Source organism: Gymnoscopelus braueri, assembly GCF_963280865.1.
Source record: "Gymnoscopelus braueri genome assembly, chromosome: 19".
NCBI classification, from domain to species: Eukaryota; Metazoa; Chordata; class Actinopteri; order Myctophiformes; family Myctophidae; genus Gymnoscopelus; species Gymnoscopelus braueri.
In genome coordinates, this window is record NC_137621.1 from 30,442,888 (window position 1) to 30,457,887 (window position 15,000).

General features: G+C 44.4%; 1 protein-coding gene across 3 annotated transcripts in view; it reads left to right on the forward strand.

Moving 5' to 3' along the window:
* The window catches only part of mideasb (mitotic deacetylase associated SANT domain protein b), a 31,229-nt gene that overhangs the window by 3,513 nt on the left and 12,716 nt on the right, over window positions 1–15,000 (forward strand). For all 3 annotated transcript variants that reach the window (XM_080413745.1, XM_080413747.1, XM_080413746.1), the window contains exons 2-7: window positions 2,742–4,780; window positions 7,508–7,783; window positions 8,580–8,919; window positions 9,351–9,417; window positions 10,922–11,064; window positions 11,449–11,552. In XM_080413745.1, the coding sequence (XP_080269871.1) occupies window positions 3,089–4,780; window positions 7,508–7,783; window positions 8,580–8,919; window positions 9,351–9,417; window positions 10,922–11,064; window positions 11,449–11,552 (2,622 nt within the window). In that variant the 5' untranslated portion in view covers window positions 2,742–3,088. The remainder of the gene's footprint in view (window positions 1–2,741; window positions 4,781–7,507; window positions 7,784–8,579; window positions 8,920–9,350; window positions 9,418–10,921; window positions 11,065–11,448; window positions 11,553–15,000) is intronic.

The following is a 15,000-nucleotide window of genomic DNA, read 5'->3' on the forward strand; positions in this document are numbered from 1 at the left end:
CGCTGCGTGTTTTTTCCTCTCTCTCTCTTTCTCCATTTGCCAAATTCACACTTGTACCCTGGCGATCATGTCTGACTTGACTTGCATGTTCACTTTCGCCGCGACTTGCTCTTTGAACGGCTGCACGGGGCGGTTTACATTGGGAAACGGTAATGGATTTACGTCTGTTTAACGCGTCGCCTTGTTTATTGGGTTAAAATCCACACGAGGCTTGTGTAATGCTGTACCTGTGATGCGTCATGATCCCTCACCTCGAATAGATAGAGTCAGTGTGCGGCTATTGTGCACTAGCCCAGTGGTTCTCAATCTGTGGGTCGGGACCCCCAGGGGGGTCCCCACATGATTTTTTCCCCAGATGACAGTGAAGTGAAAATGACTTTTAAGACATTAAAAAAAAAAAAAAATGAAATGAAAAAGACCATTACTGCATCAAAACATGGCCATGTCAAATGATATAAGAAAGAGGTTAAAACAATAATTAAAATAGCCGATCTGCAAGTGTTGCGAGGCGTTGTGTGCTATTTTCATAATATTTATCTGTGGAACCGAGTCAAACAAAATGTAATGCCTCAACTCCTACAATTCCAAATGCTTGGGGTGGGGGGGGTCCCCAGTTTAAATATGATTATTTTGGGGGGCCGCGGCCTGAAAAGGTTGAGAACCAATGCGACTATAGCCTATACTGTCTGCATGCTCACCGAGCGCCTCTTTTAAAATAACTGCTTCCTTCAACACAGCCCGTTGTTGCCCGCGCTACATTCTTGCCTTTGCAGGAAAGGTGCATTCTGCAGAAAGATATTCCTTATGCACTACAATTTACACTTTTGGGATTTAGCATTATACATAGAAGAACAATGTAATTGCTCCACACAGGATATGGCGAAGTGGCTAATATAGACAATGCATAGCACGTTATAAGCATGCATAACATGTCTAGCTGTTTGAATCACCATGTTTGTGTTGCCCTGGTCAGTCAGGGTCCACAGCCTGTGTGCTGCCCCACAGCCAGTGCAGGATCTGAACAGCTGCAGCTGTCTATTTTAAGGTGTGTGTGTGTGAGTGTGTGTGTGTGTGTGTGCGCGTGTGTGTGCGCGTGTGTGTGTGCGTGTGTGTGTGTGTGTGTGTGTGTGTGTGTGTGTGTGTGTGTGTGTGTGTGTGTGTGTGTGTGTGTGTGCGCGCTACATTAGTGGGCCACCAGAGTAAAGGGTGACAATTGGTGATCTCTTCTTCAGATGTCAGAGGTAGCCTCAGTGTACACCATGTCTTATAGATTCCTATATTTATGCATGTCATCCTGACAAATTGCGTTGTGTAAAGTTCTGCAGTAGTGGCAAGGTTAAGTTTTGGCTCATTCTTGCCTTTGCAGGAAAGCTCTTTATTCTTATGGTATTGCTTATGCGGAAACATTTCTTCATAGTTATTGCTAATGCCACACAAGTATTGTAAATGTCTCTTCTTTTTTTTGTTAGTTTCCTGATACAAAAGTTGCCACAGGCTTTCATATGTTAAGAGAGATATTGAGTTAAGCTATGCATCGTATCACTTGGCAAAGGCAATTGTGTTGCAATCTTTCTGAAACTCTTAACAGGATTATTTTCAGACATTTATATTTTTGTATTCTGCAATCTGTTGCCATGGCAGTGGAAATGGCTCCTTGAGTACCAGTTCTTGCAAGGCATGTAAAGCTGCTTTGACTTACAAGGCTATTCAGCAATCACTTTTCATTTTTTACATTTTCCTTTTGTAATGACTCACACTCGCTCAGTTTTCATTTGCCCTTCCCTTTTGAGGATGCATGCATGGTTCAAAGGGCACTGGCTTCCCTTTATTTCTGTGACTGATGAGTCAGAGGCTGTTGTAAAGAGTAATTTGTGTAGCGTTCCAACAACTGCTTTTGACCCATTTCTTTCTATGTTGGTGTCGACAAAAACCACAGGGGGGCTCCAAGAAAAGTGCAGAAGGTTTCTGTGAGCTATAGTAATTAATATTTTTAGGGTCTGACTCTGCACAGGGAGAAAGTGCTCCAGTTACCAATTAAGTCCACATATTGAACAACCTGAGTTGACACACCTGTGTGTGTCTGGGTTTTTGTTCTGTACTAATATAAAATTATTAATATAAAATAATGGGAATTGGGAAGTGAGGACACTTGTCATGGGGATGTTTTCGTGTTAGGACATAGTTTTCAGGTTATAATTAGATTTATGTTAAGGTCAGAGTTAGACATGTATTAGTGATGTTAGGGAGCAAATGTTGTCAATGGAAATCATTCGTCTTCACAAGGATAGAAGTGCAAGATTTAGTTTGTCCATTTATGTGTGTCAGTGTTTGTGCATGAGCTTCAGTGCTACGCCCAGGCTATCATAAACTGTGCCGTAATATCACCCCACAACATAATTTTCAGGAACCATCGATTGAGACATCTCTCCAAACTCCCACCCCGGGTCCCTAAAGAGCTAGATCATCTATCTCTACAATCGACTGTTTGCAGGCCCATATCCTAGTGTCATGTGAGTTTAGCTAATAATGACATAGCTTAGCCCGCCCACCCCCTCTTATCTCTCCTCCCCTCCTCTATTCTCCCACCCGGTACCTTTCAGCCGAGGTCTATTGTTGAAAAGGCAAACGGCAGGTTTTGACATCGCTGAGGCGGGGCTGACAATGGAAGCCCCCTGCAGGGGACCTCTTTAGTTTGAGTGCACCCTGCTTGACCTCCCCCCTCTCCCATTCTCCTTTCACAGGGAGCTGTACATGAATCAGCAGAACACATGGACTCCTTCAGGCCGGCCACTGAGTAGATCAAGTACAACAGCAGAGGGAAGAGAAGAGTACCTTGTTTGACCCAGACAACTGCTCCTACCACTGCCCCTTTTTTTTTAACGCTATTGTATGTACCCTGTTAAAGGGTATACGCAAGCATTTTTTTCGTGCTTGCTTTATTCTTGGATCAGTCAAATATAGTGGACTTATACAAACAATAATTAGCTTCAATAAATACATAATAATAGTTGGTGGGCTTGTTGGGGCATGTGCTTGCAGTTGTAACCCCCCAGTCCATAAACCTGCACACAGACCTGCTTTTTCATTCATGCTGGCCATGAGCGTACCGGCCCAGCAGAAGCCCAGCACTAAGAGAACAGGCAAGCGCATCACTTTTTTCAGCGACCAAGGAGTAGCGATGAAGGAGACTTCTCAGCACCCAGAGGGTCCATACTATGGTCTAAGCGGCCCTGCCTCAGAGCCCGGACAAAGCGAAGCTGCTAGCACGGTGTCTGCCAACCCAGAGGCCCCCCACATGTATCTCAATTCGGTCATCTTCAGCCCAGATAAGGGTGACCAGAGCCGGGGTCACTATCAGCAAACGGTGCCTATGAAATGGGCCCCTCAGGAGCCTGGCCAGCCACAACAGCCGCCTCAGCCCCAGCAACAGAGAGCTGTAGCTTGGACTGCAATGGCTAACTGGGGACAGAACTTTGCTAATTACCTGGGAGGTGTTAATGTGACAGACTCAAGGCCCCAGGCTGGGCAGTTTGCAAAGACGCTGCACGAGGCCCCTGGCTTGCAGGAGCCACAACAGCAGCAGCAACCACCAACCAGGGCTCCAGACAAGCCAGTAGGGGCCAACCCTGCTGGTGAGGTCTACAGAGATGTGGCCAAGGCCCGGGGTCTGGAGTGGGACCAACAGCAGCAGCAACAACAACAACAACAACATCAACAACAACAGCAGCAGCAACAACAGCAGCAGCAGCAACAACAACAACAACAGCAACAGCAGCAGCAACAACAGCAGCAGCAGCAGCAACAGCAGCAGCAACAACAGCAACAGCAGCAGCAGCAGCAATCCCAAGCGTTTCAGCAACCTCTTAAACCAGGGGCACTGAACGCTCAGCAGCACAATGTGTCCAACCCAGGGGGAAGCTCAGTCCTACAGCCTTTTCAGTTAGCCTTTGGCCAGCCCAAGCAGCACCTAGCAGGCTACTACCAGACCTTCCAGGGCAACAGAACAACCTTACCCAACCTGAATTACTCGACGCAGGCAAAGCCCCCACACCAGTTGCAGCAGCAACAGAAGCAAGAGCAAATACATCGGCAACAGCAACACCACATTCTCCAACAGCAGCAGATGCAACAGCAGCAGCAACACCATCAAATGCAGCAACAGCAGATCCTCCATCAACGACATGTACAGCAACAACTACAGCAGCAACAAATGCAACAGCAACAACAAATACACCATGAGCAGCAGCAAATACAACAGCAACAGCAGCAGCACCAAATGCAGCAGCAAATGCAACATCAGCAGTTGCCACAACAAAACCCTCATGTGCTTGACTATTACCCCAGCTCACAAAACACACACCCTCACCCACACACACAGCCTCCCGTGGTGGTACACTCCCAGGAGACCACTGTAACTCCCCCACCAAAGGTCCAGGAGCCCATCATCCAGGACATCACGCCAGAACCACAGGAACCTAGTGAGCCCCTGCAGCCCTCTCTCCAGCCTCAGTCGCAGCCCCAGCTACAGCCTCGCAGATCCAGGCGTCTCTCCAAGGAAGGTGGGGCACCGTCCGACAACCCCTTCCTCGTCTCTCCCTCTGATCAGTTGGGCCCGGGGCCGCCAGGCTCCTCCCAGAACGGTGCAGTGGAGATCCAGGCAGCGCCGACAGGGGTCATCCAAAGCACACGCAGGAAGCGCAGGGTCTCTCAGGAAGTGAACCTGGAAACACTCGCACAGAAGGCCTCAGAAATGGAGTCTCTGCCATCTCATGTGGTTAAGGTGAGTAAGCCGGATGTCAGCAGCAGTGGGTCAGTGGGTTAAGGCACTCTCATGGTGTGTTTGTAATGTTGTGAATGTGAATGTTCAGTCTAGCTTTAGTCTAGTCCAAATCTGTATCAGATATCGCTGCTATCTGTGTCTCTCTCTGTCCCTTGTTTTCTCTCTTTCTAAATCATTACTTATGCTTTCATCCGTGAATATTAAGCCTGAAAATCTACGTATAATAAAAGTAAAGGTTGACCAAGACTAAAAACTTAGGCTAGGCTGTGTGACAGAGCGTACAGTATTTACGCTAGTGTATATCTATCACTGCAAGCCAAATGCCTTTACTAGCTTCAGAGCCACTAAGAATCCATTTTGCTTGTGTTAAGTCAGGGTATAATTGCAATGGGATTTTTAGCTCCCCAAGCAAGTGCAGGAATTGGAACAAACTAGATCTAATGCATCTGTCAGGCAATGCCTGCCAGGATTTGTGTTGTTTGTAATTAATGCTTTTTCGGTAGAAATACTGTCAACACCCTGCGAACGCAACAAACCACAGCTGAACGGTACAGTCCACTCTGTGTATGTGGACCGTTCTGTTTCTATCTCTCTTTGTCTCTGTCTCTGTCTCTTTGAGGAAAAAGCTATACAAGTCTGTGCTTTAACATAGCAGACATGCCACAGTATAAATGTGTTATATGGTATGGCACAAGGTACATCCAGTGTCTAGTGAGAAGTTTTTTCCCACTTCATGTTTATAGCTATCTCAATGTAGGTAGCTTATCAACATTTCTACTACTTTCTGTTGCTGTTTCAGAAAGGGAACAGATTGTCACATAATGTAATCCCTATACTTGAGTAAGCCTACATTGCTATTACTAAACAGCAGTGGTATGGATCTTAAATCGCAAGCATATGGCTGTAGTTTTAGGTTAGCTTCTAGCCTAGCTGTAGCTTTAGCATGGCCATGCCCCACAAGTTGGCTGAAACATACAGAGAGAGGCTGTGTCGGTTACATGCCTGTTACAGTGTACACCCCCCATCCCCCCCCACTGTGGAGTGAAACTCCACCCTGGCAACACCCCCCCCCCCCCATACAGGGGTGGGGGGCTGCCCTGCTTGCAATGCTCAGCAGAATACTGCTCTCTCCCTAGCTGTGGTGTAGGGGCTGGAGTTTTCCATTGGGAATAATGAACAAGGGACCCAGCGTAACCACGGTCCTAAATATGCACGCTTCTCCTTCCGCTGTTAAATACGTTGGCGCAGTATGGCCACCTCGTGCAACAGACCTCGTCTGACCCACAATGTGGTCTTGGTTTTCATGGCTTCCGAGTTTGCTTCAAAGTTGATGATTACTCGAATGCATACGCACGCTGCTGCAACTCATGCCCAATCATTATGGTTACTGCATGCAGCAATGTGAGGAATGCCATTGCAGGCATACCCTTTGACGTGCATGTGCAGTCCGGAGATACAGAGCAGCTCACCTTTCAATAAAGTATTGGGTTTCAGCTTGCGGAATTATTTTGGATTTTGGTTAATGTCATCATATCTTGTTTTGGAAATCTTACAGAAAATGGCTGCAATATACCACCCACCCTTGTCTTAATGAATTTTCAGAAGTATATTTTCTATTTGGGGTTTCTTCCTATTAATAATGCATGCATGAATCAGTCTCATGATGTTGTATTGACTTCTCTGATTCACACCCCATTTGCTTGCTGATTCTATATCTTATTATTTTTCACGTCGTCTTGGTTGGACGATCAGCAAGCCCTACGATTATTATTATATATATTTGAGGGGGGGGCTCCTCATGCATGCACGATACTTTACGCTTTAGCCCTTATTTAGCCTGTGTTAATGCATAGTTCTTATAATGTGAATGCAAATGCAGAATCATCTGAAGTGCCTAGTTCGTCAAGATTAAAATAATAATCGGCCCAAACTAAACTGGGCAATGAAATACTTTTGTGTCTGAGTGATAATGTGTGATAGAGTTGAAAATTCTCGTCACATAGAGTTGAATAAAGAAAAAGTGCTCTTTTAATTATTGTTTCCTTATTTTGTTAGTACCCATGTTCTAATAAAGTGGTTCTCAAACCTTTTGGCTACAGTACCCCCTTTTCCCGATTTCTTAATCCAAGAACCCCCTTTACTCGACATAACATTTTGCTTAGAAAACTACATAGCTAGCATATGAGGCTATCAATGAATGATAAGACAACTTTGGAAGAATATAACATTACAAAGAAATTGAGTGCCTCCTGAGCAGATTTACTTTAAACTGTGGCCATAACATTTCAATAAGCAGCATAACCAGTTTTGATGTCAATATGTTCAAATAATGTGCAAATAAGAATAGCTTCCTATTCAATTCAACAGTTGTGTTAGTCAAGTTTGTATGTAATTTGATTTACAGATCAGCAGGTTCACACATAGGTTGTCAATGTTTTACCATTAGACATAGGAGTAAAATAAATTAATACAAACATTTTCCACTGCCTCTCATGTACCTGTAGTATCTGTGTTTACCCCTAGGGGTACACAGACCCACATTTAGCTGATGCTGTCATCCAGATTGGTTTGGAAATAAATCAGTGGAATTTAAAAACACCGATCATCCACAACATCATAGAAGGTTTCCACCCTATGTATTGTTTTAAAAACTACAGACATGTATTGTTTTAAAAACTACAGCCATGTAACCTAACAGCTCCCCCCCCCCCCCTTTATCTTCCTTAGGAACCACATAGGCCATGGAGCCCCACTGAACCAGAGGGTCTGAATGTCAAGCGGCCGAGAGATGACAGCCTCCTGCCTCTTGTCATCCCCGTGTCTGTACCAGTGCGGAGACCCGACCCCTCATCCCCAAACAGGGAGGATGGGGCAGCTCTTGACTCCGGTTGGCCCCCGAGACCCCAGAACTTCCAGGACCTGGGTAGAGCTGACCATAAGCCCTCTGTCATCGTCACCCGGCGACGCTCACACAGAAACAACTTGTCAGAGAGCTCAGGGCAGGTGAGTCCAGTGTTACATTTTTACTTTCGATGTCATGGTTTTATGGTGCATGGCAGTGAGACTAGGGGAAGTTTCAAGTAGGATTTTGGGGTTAGGGTTCAGTATATTTCTGTTTTAAATGGAAGTGAAAGTACATTTAGTTTTCTGTGTGACACTTTTATTCTCCTATAATCTTTGCCACCATCTCCATCCTTCCTTTTTTTTTTGCTCAGCTTCCCTCTCCCTATACGCCACCCCACCCCAGTATGTTCCTGAATCCCCCTGCCCCCATTTCAGCCCCCCACCCTTTGTCCCCTACTCTCTTTCAGCTGAGGTAGATTTAGTGAACTGGATGCACTGTCCCAGATCAGGCAGATTAACAGGGTTTAACCATACTACAGGATGGAGTGGCCTATGCTGTACATTACTGTGTGTACAGCACTGCACAGCATTGAGATATCCCGTTCTATCAAGGATTTCCCTGGATAAATAGTCCAGGGAATGCCGACGTTGTGTGTGTGTGTGTGTGTGTGTGTGTGTGTGTGTGTGTGTGTGTGTGTGTGCGTGTGCGTGTGCGTGTGTGTGTGCGCGTGTGCGTATGTGTGTGTGGCCACGCGCATATTACATATAATGACATGGAGTACTTTGCATTGTAACTATATGCATCAGTGAACAACAGTGTCTTTAGATTTAGCATTGTTATTTAGCACTGCTTCCTATCTACACTGTCTCATGTAAATAAAACCCAAACTGCCTAAAAAATATTTTTTAATCAAAGTCCAAAACAAAACCCTGACATCACTGGTCCTCTCCCCAGAATGGTGGGACGGAGGGTGAGAAAGAAGACGACGGCAAGAAGTCCAAGCGCCGACCGCGGCCCGAGCCTCTCTTCATCCCGCCCCCTAAACCCGGCACCTTCATCGCCCCGTCGTTCTACTCCACCATTACTCCTTACCAGAGCCACCTGCGCTCCCCGGTCCGCCTGGCCGACAACCCCCTCACCATGCCCCCATACACCCCGCCGCCCATCCTCAGCCCTGTCCGCGAGGGCTCCGGCCTCTACTTCTCCACCTTCCTGTCTTCTGCTGCTGCCAGCAGCCAGGGTCTGCCTCCGCCCGTCACTCCCAAGTCGGCCACACGCAGCCTGCTACGCTCCAGTGAGTCTAAAAAAAAAGCCCTCCAGTCTTCCTGGATCTAGATTGCATTGTTCACTTGCTGGTTCTTCTCAGACATCTAGCCTCTGGAAGTTGAATCATAATTTAACAATCACTGGAAACAATGATTTCCTCTTACCCATGAATATCCAGTGTATATCTAGTCAGGAATAGAAATGTTCATTATTTTACGGAGCAGTAATTGAATGACTAACTAGAACAATCTGCATCCATAGCTCAGTGTTACAAGTGAAAGGCTTATGCGTATTGATTTGCTCTAAATATTTGTCTGTAGTGTGCAAATGGAGTACTTTCTCTCAAAGGCGATAAGTCTTGTACCCATAATTTACATGTAGCCTTCTATTACCACTGTTTAGAAGTAATATGGTTTGATAATGTTACTGAGTGGATATTTTCTTTTTCTGCTCCTTTAGACAGCTGTGACATCACGCCTCCAATCCTATCAGCCATGGGCGAGGCCACTCCAGTCAGCATAGAGCCGTGAGTACTCTGCAAGTCTGCATATCCACATTACCCTCCACCAAACCCTCCTATGTTTACAAAAGCCCAGAGCTGTGGAATTGGTCTGTCATTCTTCGGTGGAATGAATTGTGAAATAGTGAAACTTGCAGTAGCATTGCTATGAATCATCAACAGCAGCTCTGCAAACGGTTTCTCAAACTATACACACCGGGATCAAGACTTGAAATGTCTTGAAAGGAGTCCCGGACATTAATGACTTACGAAAAACCATAACCCGCCCTTTCAAAGAAGCCTGCGCTCTACCACTGTTGCTCACTGGTATCTCCTTCCCTGTCAAGCATCTAGCTATAGCACTGACATTTTCCCCTCTATTCTCACCACACTGTCCAATCTCCCTTTTGATAAAAAGTGCCTCTTGTCAGAACAGGCCCCCGTTATTAACTACTGAATGAAAGCCTTAAAAGCTGACTCAGCCTCAAAGCTAGCTAGTGCCACAACTGTCTGTGTGTCTGCTCCCAATGATAGCAGGGACATTAGTTGGGAAAGTTGCGATGGCAGAAGAGTGTGTGCTGATTCCCGTGGGCTTGAAAGGAACAGAGATGGATCCCATTGGATCTGACCCAGATAGAGTCGATTTATCTGGGCCTTTTTTTTTACCAGCAATGTCAGTGTGCTGGGGTGGGGAAAGGGACTGGGAGAAACCAGGATGCATTGTGGGAGCCGTTCACTGACTGGTACCAGCTGTTGAGCAGTCAGGCGGGGACAAGAAGCAGCCAGCGCCCCATAAATCAGGCTTTCAGCCCGGCCTGCTGCTGCTCCCAAACATGCACCCAGCCATAGAGGCTTAGCTTACCCCAGCCCACCCACTCACCCTGGGGGTAGGCTGCCAGAATACACATATATACTCAGCTGGAAATACTGCAGGCTCTGAGGCCTGAGAGGGGCAAGGGAGGGTGGGAGGAAAGGAACATCCTTGGATAGGAATAGTCTGCCAACATGATGCAACATGATTACAGCTTATTTTCCATTTCCAGTTTCCATTTTAGCTCTGAATTGTCTGCGTTTGAATGCCTTGTGATTGCAGAATCACAGAGCCAACTTATACTTGAGTTTGTAAGAATTATTCAGAATGCATGTTTGTTTATTGATTCAAAATTCACATTTGACATTTATGTCTTAGAACTAACTATGAAAGCAAACGATAAAACCTCTTAGACTTACCAGTACATTAACCACAGATTTGCTGCATATCAAAAAAGGCACTTGGCTTTAGCTTATTGTTCTACATTCCCATTTGACTATTTCTCCCATGACTCACCAGGGCTGGTTCGCTTGGCCGTTTGAACCCATTCAGAAAGTGTATTCTTGTTTTTTTTAAATATAAAAAGAAACATTTTGCCCGTAACAAGATTACCATGTCCTATCTCAAACCGAATCATAGAGTCTTACATCATTACCCGGTGAGTCACAATTTCACTTTCAGCTAAACTTCCACACTGTCACTCATTGTCATGTCCCCCAGGCGGATCAATATTGGGTCTCGGTACCAGGCAGAGATTCCAGAGCAGAGGCAGCGATCAGATGTCCATCTGGACCAGCACAAGGCTGAACTGGTCTGGGCTCCACTACATGACCTTGAGGAAAAACCAGACTTCCGGCAGAAGGGTAATCCTCTGCTTCCCTTCCCTATGCTCTCTTTCCTGTCAAATCTCTCTCAAATCTATTATCGAATAAATCAGAAATGCCATCATTTTTTTTAAATCTCAAAACAAAACATTTCCTTTTTTGTTTAGATTCTTTGTTTAGATCTATCTTTGGAAGATGTTTAAGGCATTGATCTCCAACTCCAATTTCATTTTACAGCGATGCATGTACGTCCACTCAGGACACTGCTGCACTATTCATCACATCTATAAGTGCTTTGTGATGTTCTTCTGTGTCATGCTTTTTGTCTTTCTCTCTCTCTCTCTCTCTCTCTCTCTCTCTCTCTCTCTCTCTCTCAATCTCACTTATTGTCTCTGTATCTCTCTCTCCTCTACTCTTTTTCAGTGGAGGACCTTATGCACCTGGCCTGCTCCAGCGCAGTGAATGGCGGCGGGACAAACCAGGAGTTAGCGCTTCATTGTCTGTACGAGTGCAGCGGTGATATCATGGTAAGCATGACGGGAAATGCCCGAACTTATTAGATAAGGACTGATTATAGTCTATTGACCCAGGACCATACATGCAAATATTCACTGTATTGTTAAGGATGTAACCATAACAAAAAGTCACAATACGATAATATCACTCCAACAAGTCCTCGATGCGATATTTATCACAATATAAAAAAATATTAAAATATTTATAAATGATAAGAATTCCATTTCCCATTTGCGTGTCATAGCATGAGCTTTGACTGTAATATAGCTCTGAGCTCTTGCGAAATCCACCCATCTGTGGTTAATGAGATGCACTCTGTTTGTTTTAGCCTCTGTGTAACTTTAGCTTTTGTCTTTTTGCCACAGAGCTCGTAGCACTGTCTGACTAAAGCAGTGTTTCTCAAATGGGGAAACGTGTACTCCTAGGAGTATGCAGAGGTGCAGCGTGTTTAGTGTTTACGAGCCTCCTAAATCCATCGTTTAGGAGGAAAAAAATTACCTTAAGTCTTTGGCTTTATATTCACTGATGCATCTTGTTATTTATTCAGCTCTCTGGCTGTTATGGGGAAGTGGTAGCCTCCCGTAGCCAGACTATATCACTGCGTGGATATGAGTCTGGTGATTCTATGATTCTTTTAGAGTCCCTCAGCCTGGCTAAAGTTTTATCCTCACAAGTTGTTGTGGTTGAAGATTTTTTTTCCATGTTCTCGCTGGTCTTGATATAAAATATCTTGATATTATCGTGGGCCTTTGATGCATTTATGATAGGCATTACAGGGCAACAATCATATTGTTTTAGTTTGAACAGCAGTGAACACAATGATCTACTGTGCAGATATTTGTGTAGTTTCACTGATCTTTAAAACATCTGCTAAGGTTTGTTGCAGGAGTCAGTGATCCATATAACAGTGTGCAAGTTGCAAGTTAAACTTTTCACTAATATACCTTTTGACCAAGTACCTACCCTAGATGACATGTATTTATGTTGTTTACAATGCTTTCTGTTGGACTTTGGCAGCTTTGTATTACAAATGTACTCTATGTTGATGTAGCGCATGATAACCCAAAAGGTTTCAATCCAGCGAATCCACACTTGATAGAATTCACTGGGAGCTTTTGTATCAAAAGGAGATTAGCACAATGCACCTTATGCAGGCCTCATCTGTGAGCCTTTTTATACAAAGGAAATGAGTTGTACCTAGAGTTTCAGTGAAACTCTGTGGCAGACTGAGATGACCGATAGATATCACAAAATGTCTTGGTTCTTTTTCAGCGGTGAAGTGGAATGGATAGTGTCACCACTTAACCACCACTTGAACCCTAGCATCCCAAATTCTGGGCATGTCATAATAATAGGCGAACATTCACTGAACATAGGTGAACATTCGGCAAAAATAGCAGGTTTACAAGCTCCCGCCTTGAATCTTGCAACTCGGACTCACAGTACCTTGTAAGCTTGTAGATGGGCTATTTTCGGTGAAGAGATTTTTGGTAGAGGGGGTAAAGGGAGCGGACCTAGTATAGAGCCCTGGGGAACCCCGAACAACAACATATAGGGTTTAAGTGGTTAAGGAGTGCACACCAGCTGCACAGTCCAGGCAGCTGTGGTGCACGGGGGCTATTGGGTTTTCACTGGTAGCCATGTTTTCCCGGACGGTTTGACTTGTTTTGTTATCTGATATTCTCAACGCTGTCCCTAGCACACACAAGAAAGCTCCCTCTCTGTCTGAACACTGTGGAGTAAAGGCCAGGGTTTGTATTCACACGGGCTCGTTTCAACCAAGTTGGCAAGGGGCAAGATTTCGGTCTGTAAGGAGGGCGGGTGGAGATGCGAGCAATTTCAAGCTATTATGGTTTATTTTTGTGGCACTTTTGCTTTGTTTATTGTCTATCCAAAACGTTTTGTTGTGACTGATGCTGCCATTTCTTTGCCAGGTCTTGCTTCAAAAGGTGTTTTCTTTCTTTCTTTCTTTGTTCATCACATGGTCACCATCAGGTTAATAAACATCAACTTAAAAAAATATATCAGGGAAACTAATAGGATTAGCAAGGAATGCATACAAACAAAATAGCACGCATTTCTGTGTGCAAGGTCTATGTGATATAAGTCTGCTTAGTCTACAGGGTTTCCTATGAATATTTATGACTAGGAGTTAGCCAAAAGTTCAGTGTGTGCTGTTCCGGGCTACATGTCAGTAATCAGACAAATCTTTTTTAATATATTTTCGCTTGAGTCGTTTTGTGTTTTCCAACCTACTAAAGTGGTCAAACAGGCATGTCAGTATGTATTAGTATGTCGGTTTTACAGCACACCCTGCCGTGTTCCAGTAAAATTTGCCTTATCAACACAAATATTAATCCACTGATAGAAATGAACAATAAGACTGACATGCTGTGTGCCAGATGGGGTAGGTAGGTAAATTGCAGAGCTCTGCAAAGTCTTGCTCTTGACCACAGTATTCTCAAGCCAATAATAAACAATAAAGAGTGCTCGCTGGTGTAGCATACCTTAACTGAATTAAAAACAAGATGTGTTCTAACGACTGCTGGATGCAGAGAGACTTCCAAGTTCCTTTAATGGCACAAAGCCTTAAAATGGCAGCACTTTAGTAATAAACAGCAATGTTTAAGTAGCATGCAGAATGCGAATGGGGGGGGGGGGGGGGCTGGTTGTCTGTAACCAGCTTGTTATCTCCTCTCCTACACCTGTTGCCAAAAGTCAAACCAAAACACAATACCTTAGAAGCAAGTTCGATCATATGTGCTTCATATAACCTAGTCACCGATACTTCCTGTATCAGTACTTCTGTTATGAAATCCCTAATGCCCCCTGACAAGAGCACTCTTTTTTTGTGGTAGTGGTTGTTGGTTGCAGGCCTTAGCAACCAGCAACTGGTCCAGAGTTGTCAAGGAAACTGTGTGGGGGTGTGTGTGTGAGGTAGGGGTGGGGGTAGGGTCTGTCAAAGCTCCCACTCTTCTGCAGTCGACAGCCTCACTGTTGTCTTTCAGCATCCACACAGTGTCAAGACAAAATAGCTTTTATCATGTTAAAGTTTTCCCTCATCGCAATGGTGCCTGAGAGAGCATTCTTTTTCAGTGATCATATATATATATATATATATATATATATATATATATATATATATATATATATATATATATATATATATATATATATATATATATATATATATATATATATATATATATATATATACGTATATATATATATATATATACGTATATATGTACTGTATGTATTTATGTTAGTACAGGGTGTTCACAGTGCTAGCATGAAACGTAATGCCCTAGTTACCAGTCGCTTTGCTCAGCATCCGTTTGACAGCATTGCAGAGTGGTGCTTTACAAGCTCATAAACTCGAGCTGGAGTGCCTGTTAGTCCAATCAGATGACTTGGCTGCAACTACCCATTACATAAAGACTCATAAGGCACATAATG